This window comes from Aspergillus brunneoviolaceus (genome assembly GCF_003184695.1).
Source record: "Aspergillus brunneoviolaceus CBS 621.78 unplaced genomic scaffold BO95scaffold_23, whole genome shotgun sequence".
Classification (NCBI taxonomy): Eukaryota; Fungi; Ascomycota; class Eurotiomycetes; order Eurotiales; family Aspergillaceae; genus Aspergillus; species Aspergillus brunneoviolaceus.
Window position 1 is genome coordinate 1 of NW_020290753.1, and position 12,117 is coordinate 12,117.

The 12,117-nt window shown below is 51.0% G+C and overlaps 3 protein-coding genes across 3 annotated transcripts; 2 read left to right on the forward strand and 1 right to left on the reverse strand.

Moving 5' to 3' along the window:
- Positions 1 to 3,407: 3,407 nt before the first annotated feature.
- Positions 3,408 to 5,893, forward strand: BO95DRAFT_359944 (putative C6 transcription factor; the record flags this gene model as incomplete). Its single annotated transcript, XM_025582465.1, has 7 exons — positions 3,408 to 3,548; positions 3,656 to 4,204; positions 4,547 to 4,603; positions 4,652 to 4,803; positions 4,859 to 5,032; positions 5,079 to 5,429; positions 5,482 to 5,893. 7 exons carry the CDS (start codon positions 3,408 to 3,410, stop codon positions 5,891 to 5,893), a joined length of 1,836 nt encoding a protein of 611 aa, XP_025443531.1.
- A 2,494-nt stretch (positions 5,894 to 8,387) lies between these two features.
- On the forward strand, positions 8,388 to 9,942 carry BO95DRAFT_359753 (putative eukaryotic translation initiation factor 3 subunit EifCl; the record flags this gene model as incomplete). Its single annotated transcript, XM_025582458.1, has 2 exons — positions 8,388 to 8,696; positions 8,821 to 9,942. The coding sequence occupies 2 exons, from the start codon at positions 8,388 to 8,390 to the stop codon at positions 9,940 to 9,942; spliced, it is 1,431 nt and encodes a 476-aa protein (XP_025443532.1).
- An 852-nt stretch (positions 9,943 to 10,794) lies between these two features.
- Positions 10,795 to 11,784, reverse strand: BO95DRAFT_359913 (HesB/IscA family protein; the record flags this gene model as incomplete). Its single annotated transcript, XM_025582463.1, has 2 exons — positions 10,795 to 11,151; positions 11,602 to 11,784. The coding sequence occupies 2 exons, from the start codon at positions 11,782 to 11,784 to the stop codon at positions 10,795 to 10,797; spliced, it is 540 nt and encodes a 179-aa protein (XP_025443533.1).
- Between the last annotated feature and the right edge of the window lie 333 nt (positions 11,785 to 12,117).

A 12,117-nucleotide genomic window follows, 5' to 3' on the forward strand; every position in this document is an offset into this window, starting at 1 on the left:
AAAAAAAAAAAAAAAAAAAAAAAAAAAAAAAAAAAACTTCCAGTAAGCATGCATAACTGTCTCAGATCGATCGATCAGTGACCGCTACCAAGTTAACCAAGTCAAATGTTTGGTTCCATGCGGGGGGTTTAGATGGGGGTGTGATGCAATATGCATACCGAGCTATCTACCCTAAGCGCTTGTCGGCTATGCTTCCTGTACAGCCGTAATCCATAATTGATGCCCCTTCATGCAGTAATTTGGCTCTTAGGCAGGATGACCTCGCTGATTGTCCTGGTCCTTCCTCGCACGAGGGCCTTAGAGGGGGGGTTGTCGCTTCATGATTCGCTAGCTAATTTTCCAAGACAGCCGACATGATACAGACCTGATGGGGCGGGAATACATCTCCGGCATTGCATGGCATTCATTAGATCAGCCTCCTGAGTATGTAAGCTGGGATCTTTTACTCAAATAGTAACTCTTTCCTAGCCCCCCCCCCAAAAGACGACGACAATCGATGAAACACCAGCGTCAACGAAGGGAGGACGTCTGATTTTTACCCATGGTCCATAGGAACAATTTGCCGTTTCAATTTGGCCTGAGAGTTTATCATAGGCTTGCTTGTATACGAAGGAGGCCGAGGAGAAGTTCAAGTATACGCTGGAGAACAGTACGTAACCACGGAAGTTAACTAACTAGATGTTGTAGCCAAAAAGGGAGATGCGCGCCTTGGGCCCGGGGCTCGGATCCCCAAATTTCATGGATGCTGCTTCCGAGCGCTAGGCAAGTCACCGCTTACCAGTTCCAAGCATTCAGCCCTGCAGAATTAAGACTATTTACTGTGATAGGCAGGCGGACGGCGACTCGAGAGCTGGCCAAGGCCGCTCGGACCACCTCAAAAGAGAGCAATATTCGGCATATTATTTAATTATGGATCATGGATCATGGATCTTTGTCCGCTCTCCGGCATTCAATTTTTTTTTACATACTAGTATATTAGTCTACATACCTATTTCTCTCTAGCCTACTTCGACTACTTGCCTGTGGCTTTACCTTACCTAGGGACTTCAAATAAGCAATAAGATAACTCTCTTGCCCGAAAACTTCCATTATTGACCAGCTTGGGATTTTTCGAGACGCCACGAGCTGGCCGTTCAAGCTTACCGCAGCGAGCAAGGCAAGCGGGCATATGATCGCCATGAGGCCAAGAAGATCGCGCCCACCAGGTCAGGTGGTTGATTGGAGGCGAGTCTGGATTTTCCGGCACCAGCAGGGACCGAATGGGCTCAAAGCACCGGTCCAAAATCCCAAAAATTCCGGTCTTCTATTATCGATTTGGTAAGTAAGTCCGATGCGATGGTAGACTATTTGCCATGGTACCTACCCCGTACAGTGTAAGACGGCCGTGAGCCATGAGCCGTGAGCCGGTAGTACTCCGTAAATGGTTGAAACCGAAGTAGTACAAGGCACGGTTGAATAAAAAAGACCCTGAGGCCGACAACCCGAACATTAGCCGCTGGATCCCGCCCCATTCCATGCTAAGTGATGCAAGCAATTTTCAAGCCTGTCGCTTGTTTGTGCTATGATCTGAAGAAAAAGTCGCGGACCACTAAGCCACTTCGCCACATGGCATATGACGTTCACTGGAGTCCAGGTTGTCGCCGCACAAAGCCGGAGTATCAAAGTACCAAGGGGGTTGCGAGTAAATACAGCTTGTCACTCGCATGCAACGCATCCATAGGCCCTTGCTAGGCCACATCAGGCAAGGGTGCCAGACACCGTGGACCATCAACCTCTGGACCCCTTTCCCTCTCATATACCACTAATCACAGGCCTGATACAGCGCTTATATTAAGTCTGGCCCATCCGCCTTGAGGATGAGTATACCTGATGGGTCTCCGAATGGAATAGTCTAAATCCAAGGCCGCCACTAGTCCATTCGGATGACTTTTCCACCTGTGATATTGAGTCTTGAGGTGATGAGACGCGAATGGCATGGATTTGCTCCATGCCCGGGTGGCTCTTCTTTGATTTCCTGCGGATCCATTCTCCCCTGTCCCCTTACCTGCTCTTTCTTTACCCCGACCTGTAAAGTTGCAGATTTATAATATTTTTCTCGCGTAGAGTTGCGATCCTTGCACTAGTCGGCGCGTGCTACTGGTGCATGTCTTTGTTACCCTTAGGTAGAGGTGCAGCCAGCACACATGCAGCTTGGAGAGATAACATTGGGCAAGCAATGAAACTTCACCCTTGTTGGCTAACGGTCCGCGGTCGATCGATCAGGTAGTAGTAGGTTTACGGCGCCCATTCGCGGCGCAGCTGGTGTTCAATCATCGGATTGACGAAGAACGCTGATCGGTGATTCAATATGACATTAGATCCAACCCAGGCTGCCCCACGAAAGGGGTAGGTGTAGTTATTTCTGAGCAGACTCATTGAGGTTCGGGGAACAGGCCGGGGGTCGAGAAGCCGGCGCGCCTGTCCGCGTCATGAACAGACTTGTCTTGATACGTAGCCGATGTGGGAACCTGTCGCGGATCAAACTGGTACCGCGATTGCGAAGCTAATGCTCCAGCTCCAAGCTCAACTTCCAGTCGTTCCCACCACCTCTGTGATTGAACCACAGGTCTCTTCTGGCCCTCACTGAGAAATCCGTGGAGATGCTTGATTTCTTCCACTCAGGCTGTCTCGCGTTGCTAGTCACTGGCTCTGCCACTCTTTCCTTTTCCCCGTCCCTCGCTTATTATTCATCTCTCTGTCGATTCCCCAGTCTTGCGCTTTTGGAGCCAGCAGCCAACTCCTCGTAATCCAATCGCCGCCCAACACTGCTTCCTGCTAAGGCGAGCTCCGTGCTTGTCATCTTTCTTGCTCTACTCCGCCTTCAGTCCTTCGATTTCTGCCCGGGCATAGTGTTGAAAGATCTTAGACGATCTGATCACGTGTAGGCTTTGCTCTTAGTCTGTCAAGCCATCCCAACCACTGTTGGGTACATATTTCGATTCCTTCCCCTTCAACCGCGTCGGTACCTGCTCACCCCGTTGGTTCCCCACATTCTTTAACAGCCATCGATCGTGAGAGCCTCCTATCTTGTGGTATTGAAAAAAAAAATATGGCCTTTGTCGATATGCCGGAAGCGGGGCGTCTGTTTGGCGACAATTGAATGATCAAGGCTACGCCTTGTTACCAGGCATATGACATGAACCTCGACCTGCCTCATCTGCTAGATTAGGTAAACAATCAAGATTGTGCCGAACTTCCTTGGGGAACCCTGATGAGACACGTCCTTAGCAGCGTGTCCATGTGCCCAACTGCTTCGGTGCTGACCAAGCTAATTGTGAGCAACCTGACTCCAGCCCTAGGGATGAGATAGGCTGTCCGGGCTCTCAACCACCCCGCCTCCGTCGCCGGAAAGGGGCGTGCTGGCTCAGATGAACCATAATCACCTGGGCAGAACTCTGCCTACCCTCGCTCCAGGGCCACGCGGCGCGTTTGCAGGCCCAGTGACAACAATAGCAAAGTCAAGGAAGAACTCAACTGCTTGCACGTCATGTAAGGCAGCGAAGAGGAAGGTAATCGTGAACGCTACCCTTCCCTCCAGACAAACACATTCTTGCTCATTGTGAGGGTGCTTCCACCTAGATTGTGCCGATCTTTGAGCTAACCACGCGGACTATAGTGTAGCGGAAGCCCGGCTCCTTGCAAAGCATGTCAAACCTCCAAAGTTGTATGTGTTTTCGATGAATCCCTCGATCTCAGACGCAAAGTCGCCGTGAGACGCACTCAGGGGGAGCTTCAACACTATAAAGGCTTGTTGGCCAGCCTATTCAACAAGATTCGCGATGCGGACGAGGCTGAAACCTATAAGATCCTGGAAGCCATTCGTTGCAATGAGTTCGAGGATATTGCCACGGCATTGGAGGGCCTTGAGCTGCCCAGCACGGAGGAGTCCAGCAGTGACTCAAGCTCAAGCTCGGAGGACTCGGAGAGTGAGGAGAGTGAGGAGGCGGAAGATGACAGTGAATCTCCGAAAGAGCTCTCGGACCCCGAGAAAACCATGCGCCTAACAATCGAGAGGCTCTGTGATACTCCTTTATACCAGGTACCATCATATTGGACCTATTGCGACGCTGATGATTTTGCCGTTTCGCATCTCGTATCCCTGTACTTCACTTGGGATCATCCATTTTCCCAGATCCTTGACCAGGATTCGTTCCTATTCGACATGGTAGCCGATCCGCAGGCTACTCCACAGTTCGAAACGTTCCAGGTGTCTGAAGAGTTCGAGTTATCCGATGATTTTGAGATACCTCCAGGATTCGAGATGTCTCCAGAAATCGGGCCGCCTTCAGAGATCAAGTATGTCGCAGAGGATGAGAGTTCACCAGATCCAGATCTCAATGAGAGATTCTTAAAGATAGAAAGCTCCCCGAACATTGGAAAATTGCGAAAGTTGCAGCGTTCTCCAGATATCAAAATCTCAGCAGAGGACAAGACTGAAGATTCAGAGGATGTTTTGAGGGCCAAACCGGATTGTCAAGGAGCAATCGAATTGGAATATGGGCTTAAGGGCGATCCGCACTTCTGCACACCACTTCTCGTGAGCAGCATTCTAGCAGTCGCAGCAGTAGGTAATTCTCGTTCTTCTCGTTCGGCAATGACTAATTTTGACCAGACGTATTCCGATTACCCAAAGATCTGTGCTATCCGAGGCATCGATTCAACACGTGGCCAAAATTTTTTTGAGGAAGCAGAAAGGCTATGGAAGGCAGAGCGGGGCCGGCCTACATTAGCCAATATTCAGGCAGTGACCTTGATGAGCCGTTTGTATGCTGCATATGCTCGCGTTCGCTTCATATGTGCACAGACTGACGACGGAAAGTCTGCAATTTCAGGGCCAACGACAAGCCAGCTGGCTGATGCTAAAACAAGCTGTACAACTTGCCAAAGACATCGAACTGTTCCATTCCCCGAGAAGGCACTGGGGATCAGACATGCCGGCCAAGACCCGACATGTCTATGCAGTTGCCGCCTGGGGACTGTACATAATGAACTCGTAAGAATGTCAATTCCATTTTGCCTCACTTCGCTAAGGCGTGCAGGGAAATGTCATTCGAGCGCGGCAGGGCCCCAGATCTTGAGCCTCCGTGGTGTAATCCTGACACAGCGTATGAATACGACAAAGGAGTCGTGTGGAGTGCATACCCGCGTTTTAAGGAGGATGATTTCCAAGATCTGCCAGCCCAACTCGGTGCAACTTTCAACCGCACGATCCTTCTAGCAAAGATCGCTGTGAGGATTCAGGAGTTCTTGTTCATCGAATCATGGGGCATGTCGAAATCTGAGATCGAAGCATCGGCAAATGACTTGATGACGCAATTGCAAGTCGTGAAAGAAGGCCTACCAGCCTCAGAGGTTGAGCAACGAGAGCTTCCACATGTCCTACTTGTCCAGTGAGAACCCCAGCAGGAATGTCACCCCCTACCCCTCTGACCGTTTATCAAGTATCAAATACCATCACACAGTATTGCTATTTTTCGAACATCTCTGGGATCACCAGCTTGTGGAAGCAACCCCCGAGCAGGCCCGTTCATACCGACTCGAGCCGGCGAAGAAGGTTGTCGAGTATCTCGGTGTGTTTGAAGCTAAATTCGGACTGCGTCGAGTACCAAGACAAATGTTGGAGCCTGCCAATCGCAGTCTTCTTGCTCTGCTAGTCTTCGTTGAGGATGAGGAGTCGTGGGAGCCAATAATAGACCTATGCCGGTTCATGGCGGCGTGCAGCACAAGGTTTGTTCTGGCGGAGCAGATGTGTCTCCAGTTCGAACGGCTAATCAAAGCCTCTAATGCCGTTTTACCACAAGAAGCGTACGAGGTGCTAAAAGGAAGAGGTATTAATGCATCCGACTGGCTGTGAGTCAACGCTAGCAGGTACTGTCAACGAGATGGACAGACGCACAGATTCACCCACAAAACCAGTGAGACTGACCGATTATGTGGCATCACAAATTGTGACATCGGACATTGTGACCTCGGGCATTGTGACCTCGGTTCGTGTCAAGCAGGATGAGTGTTGCTGAAGACTCGTCAAGCCTAAGCATGGCTGTGACGAAGTTTCCTGGATTATTGTCTTGTGTGCACTCGCAAGAGCCGCGATTCGCTTCGTGGTAGGTTCGTGGTAGCAATTCTCTGGAGAACCAGAGTGACACGCCACCGCCACTATTGGTAATGGTCTTCCCGACCAAAGTCGAGCTCGTTCATTGAAGTGGTGACGAGGTCTTTGCAGTGTTTTATGGGGATGAGAGTAACCACGCTATTGCAGTTCTGCATCAAGAGCCTTGAGCGGTGTATGTCGAGGGCAAGAGGAAGATTGCATGGATAAAGCGAGTACGGAGTAGAGATCTCTGGAGAATGAGGAAGGAAGGAAGCGAGAAAGAGTGGTTGCGAACTGGAGTGTAGCAGCGAGAAGAAGTTTGAGACCACCAACCCAGGGCTGAGGCCTGACATATAAGCCGAATGAAGCGTGAACAAATGACAGTCAAGTAGGATAAGTTCTCCGGAGAAGGGATGCCCAATAATGAGCTCTGGAGCGACAGTGGCACTAGCAACCTTGGTTGGCGGCAAGCGGAAGGGGCACATGGCCTTGTCCTTCATCTCCACAGACTCGGATTTCCCAAGTTTTATACTTGGCTTGATCCGGAATATTCTGTCCACTGGCCGAACCTCCTTCCTGCCGTGCAAGCTATGTGTACCTGTGCCTGTGTGCCTGTGTGCTGTATGCTGTGTGTGTGTGTGTGTGTGTGTGTGTGTGTGTGTGTGTGCGTGGAAGATCATGGGCGTGGAGTTCCGATGCGGCAGTTGACCCTCGCCCTTTTTTTTCGTAAGAAAAAAAGGGATAGAAACACGAGTCAGGTCGTGGCCGTACCTGCAGGGAGCACTATTTACTACTACCTAGGTAGTCACAAGTCACAACTGACCTACATACCATATTCATTACATTATTCTATTCGACCTACCGAACCGGCTAGGCCCTGCTGGCAGTCGAATCCTTTACGCTATCACTTTTTCTTGACCAAACCAGGTCTAGAGCATCGCATTGTGCAAGGAATAGAGCTCCAAGGTTTGATTCTCAAGGAGAATCCTATCCGAGATCTATGATAATCAATGCGGATATCAGATCTTGACACCTTGTATCGGTCAGGGCTCATCCTTGAATCCCTGCCCTCTGAAGAATCGGACTGGGAAGAACTGCCTCTCCTATAATGCACCGCGAGTCATTATAACTGTATTCATTTCCTCCCAACATTCCGGGACGAAAGCAAGGCACTCTGCCTTCGGCTCCATGGGGAGGGTGAGCTACTACGACGTAGCATAGGTAGTTTACCACCTCGCTTCCAATCCAAGGTTCTTCAAGCGGCCGGTAGAAGTATCCGGCTGCCCTCCCACCCAATCGGAGGCGTGCTACTCACCTTGCGTGCCACTCACTCCATGCCCCCCGTTCGTCCCTCCATGCCACACCTCATTCCCATTATATACCTTATCCATGACTCTGGAATACTCGAGTGATCTCAGCCACGGATGGGGGCTCCCAAGTTATGTCAAGTCGTGTTCTCGGAAAACTGAAAAGGGCGCCAGAACGGTTCGGATGGGATCTTGCCTTGTGCAAATAAGCTTCTCACGCTCCAAAATTCTTACTACGCATTTTTATTTCTCTGGTGTCGCTCACCTATGTATGCTTGGCAGATTCTCTGGGTATTGATCGAGCTCTATGTGGAAGACATGACTCAGTATTGGGACCCCTTTCATACTCCTTGATCACGGCAAGTAAGAGTATACTGGTTCGAAACACAATACTACAAAGTGATTCTAGTATAGTTATAAGAGCTATTGGGTATTCCTGCTGACTCTAAAGATAAACAGGTCTTCAGGTTACTTGGTATCGATAACCTCACTATATGTATTCACCAGTTCCGTGTTGAGCCAACAAGCGTGGAGGATCCTGACCTGTCTAATGTGACCTGATCCTAGCTCCGGCGATCTTTGCATGCTCACCACCATAGAAAACATGGATTATAATCTGTGACCGACGCAGTGGCTCTGTAATTTCAGAATGGACAGGTAGTAGAAGGCACGGTAACCTATGGCGAGCGGCAAGTCTTTGGGGGGTTTTTGATCTGTCGACTGCATAAATGAGTCAGCAGGCCAGCTATGCACAGATAAGATAAGCACAAATCCGTCCAAGCGAAAACCCTCAAAATTCAACTCCGCCGAAACAATCCAAATCCCACACGCCGACGCCAAGTAGCTACGCCTGACGACGTGCCCCCTCTCCTGCCCTCTCTCCACCCATCTCCGCCCCCCGTTCACTCGGAAATCTTATCATCGTCAACAGTCGCTTTTCTGTTGCAAACATGTCCTACGAAGAGCGCGCCAACCAGCACCCCAACTTGGGCGACGAGTCCGATGTTGAGGAGGAGGCCCTTGTCAACGACTACCGCGAGCAGGTCAACTATGATGATGGCATGAGCGAGTTGGACCGGACCACATCTCTTGGAGCTGGCTCGCAGGCACAGGATCTCCAGGCACAGCTCGCCGCCGCCGCGACCCCGCTTGAATACCAGGCCACGCTGGAGACTAAATTTGCGAGCTACGATAACTACTGCAGCCTTTTCCACTACATCTTGAACTCGGACGGCCCCGTTGAGTTGGAGGTTCCTTCGGTATGTTCTTTCCCCCGCCCTGCTCAGAACGTCTCGCGCGTCGAGGTTTCGTTGAAAGTTGTTGTGTGGTCGACGTGAACGTCGGCATTCTGGACTAAAATCACCTAACCTTCTGTTTATACAGTACTACTGGGCTTGGGATGTCATCGACGAGTTTATCTACCAGTTCGAGTCCTTCTGTCGCTACCGCAACCGTGTCGCTCGCAGCGGCTCCAACGAGGAGGAGGCGCAACTCTTGCGTGAGAACCCGAACACGTGGGGCTGCTACTCCGTCCTTAACGTCCTTTACTCCCTCATCCAAAGGTCGCAAATCAACGAGCAATTGGCTGCCATCAAGCGTGGTGAGGACCCATTGGCCGTCGCAGGAGAATATGGCTCTCGTCCTCTGTACAAGATGCTGGGATACTTCTCCATCATCGGACTTCTGCGTGTCCACTGCTTGCTCGGTGATTTCAGCCTCGCCCTGAAGACTCTTGATGACATCGAGATGAACAAGAAGGCCATGTTCGCCCGTGTTATGGCTGCTCACTTCACGACCTACTACTACGTCGGTTTCTCTTACATGATGATGCGCCGCTATGCCGACGCCATTCGCATGTTCAGCCACATTCTGGTTTACGTCTCCCGCACCAAGAACTTCCAGAAGGGCGGCAACAGCTACGATGCCATCGCCAAGAAGAACGACCAGATGTACGCTCTGATTGCTATCTGCGTTGCCCTCCACCCCACTCGCTTGGATGACACCATTCACTCGGCTCTCCGTGAGAAGTACGGCGAGCAGCTCAACCGCCTGCAGCACGGTGGTCCCGACGCCCTGCCTCTGTTCGAGGAGCTCTTCCGCTCTGCCTGCCCCAAGTTCATCAGCCCCACTCCTCCTGACTTCGAGAACCCTGCCCTCAACGTTGACCCGGTCGATCACCACACTGCCATCTTCATGGATGAGGTCAAGAACACCCTGTACAACCCTACCATCCGTTCCTACCTCAAGCTTTACACGACCATGGATTTGAAGAAGCTGGCCGGCTTCTTGGAGGTGGAGCCTGAGAAGCTTCGCTCTTGGTTGCTGATCAACAAGCAGCGTAGCCGTCAGGTCCGCTGGGTTGAGGGTGGTTTGTTGGAAGGTGAACCGGCCATCGCCAACGACTTGGACTACGCTCTCGAGAAGGACCTCATTCACGTGAGTGAGACCAAGGCTGGACGCCGCCTTGTTGATTGGTACCTTCGCAACCTCGCTCGTGTCTACTAATTTGACAGCCCAATACATCGATCACCGTCTTAGACGCAAGAGCTTGAGGCTTGAGATCTCGGAGATGCGATCACTCCGTCTTCATAGCCACAAGGGTCGATGGTATTCACGTGGACAACACGGCACTCCCAATGCCGATTGACCGGGCAACTCGACCCTATGGATGCACGAAATTGAGGTCAACAGTGACTTGGTGGCTTAACCTCCCACCTCTACCCCCACCCCCCACCCCCTTTTGCCTACTGATCCTCTCACCTTACCCCGCCACTCAAGTTATGATGCCTTTTATTTCTATCTTCATATTATCCCTCCATGTTGTTTTCTTTCACATGTCCATGCTTTTTTTCTTAGGGTTGGGGCCTTGAAACCGATCAGGTTACGGGGTTGGAGTCGACACAAAAGAAATTCTCGAGGATTTGATTAATTCGCGGCGTATTCCATTATGCTTGTGCTTTGGTTTTTGCTTACTGTTTCGACGACATTGTCCGGTCTGGGCTGTGCATCATGCTTTTGTTTGTTGCTTGCTTGCACAGTACCCAAAAAGAATGCAGCTGGCAGAGCACAAGGCTGTAGTGATTACATGATGAAATAGATGATGACGTTATTTAATCCTTTCCATTCTCCCATAAATTGCGCAAGTATGAATACCTTTACGCGCCTGAAATCCCAACAGAAGCGGAGTGGGGGTATACTATTTACAATCTATTCGGTTAAGCATAGCTATGTTGTGGTAGTTTGATGCACGCCAACTCCCAAGTACAATACATGGGCAGAACAGAGCACGACTGCCTTCAGAAATGGGAGCAGGAAAGCCCGACAACCATGATCCGCAAGACCCTTAACGACCCCCTCCTACTCGAGAACGTCGAAACTCGTCCCGCAACCGCAATTACTCGAAGCTCTCGGGTTGTCGACAATCTTGAACTGACTTCCAATCAGCTCCATCGTGTAATCCACCGTACTTCCGTGAAGCAACTCCAACGAAGGTTCATCCATGACGACTTTGGCCTCGCCGGGTCCGGCAGGAGCGTCCTCCGCTTCGAAGACGGTATCTTCTTCGGGGTCGATCTTCGACGCTGCTTCGAGGGACATCATATACTGAAACCCATGACAGCCGCCGCTTGTCACGGTGATCCGGAGGTGGTCGTAGGGGTTTTCCTCCTTCGTGGCTGACGGGGAGGAGGTCGGGTCTGTGATCTCACGAAGCCGCTATAATACGAAGCCGTTAGTTTAATACTCGCGACTGAGTGCAAATAGGTAGAAATCAAGGACAGAACAAAGGACTTAGGCCACGCTACACAGCGACAGGCCGCAAGATATAACAAAATTAAACAGAACGAAAAAGGAACAAAGAAAAAAAACATACAACAGCCGGGATTCGCTGGTGGTCACCCACCCAACTACTAACCGGCCGGCGTGTGGCTTGAGTACGGCTGAGCGGACGGGAAGCCCTATTTTCCACACCCTGTGGTCGTATGTACTGGATGAAGAGTGGTCATGGTACTTCTTGCGATGGTACCATATGACCTCCCTCCTGCCACTGCCATAGCTTGGGGTTGTGCATATAACCCGACTCCCGTCCGATTCATGAGCACCCAGCTTCCATCACAACCCAACATACTGAAATATGAAGATGTCGGAAGAGAGATAGAAACCTACTTCTGCGGCCCGCGGGGATATCTTGATTGTGAGTTCTTTTCCATCCTCGTCAACTCGGGGGTTCTGTAGGATCTTCGCGTTCGTCCGGATCGCTGACGAGGAGAAAGGGTAGCGCTGGCGGATTGCATTGTGGAAGACCACGGAGTATCGCGGAGTAAGCTTCTGGGACGCGATGCCTCTCATAGCTTTCTTAAGAGGACGCAAGCTGGACCGGAGGGATGCCGTGTCGCAAAACGATGCGGCGAAGTTCACCGGAGGCGCGGCCGATGGCGAAAACGCGGAGATGGATGAGTGAGGTCGCGATAGCCGGCGGACGACGGATGATATTACCGGACGAGACATGATGGTCTTCAAAGATCTCCAAGATCAAGGAGCTAGTGGATTGGCGGCGTTATCGTGGTCACTGACGTCTCGGGTTGTAGAGAGGCGTGACTGATTATATATCATCATCCCAAAGATACTGCCGTTAGTCAGAGTGAGCGGCGTGGCGTCATTGGTTAATCGGCCGTCGGCAGA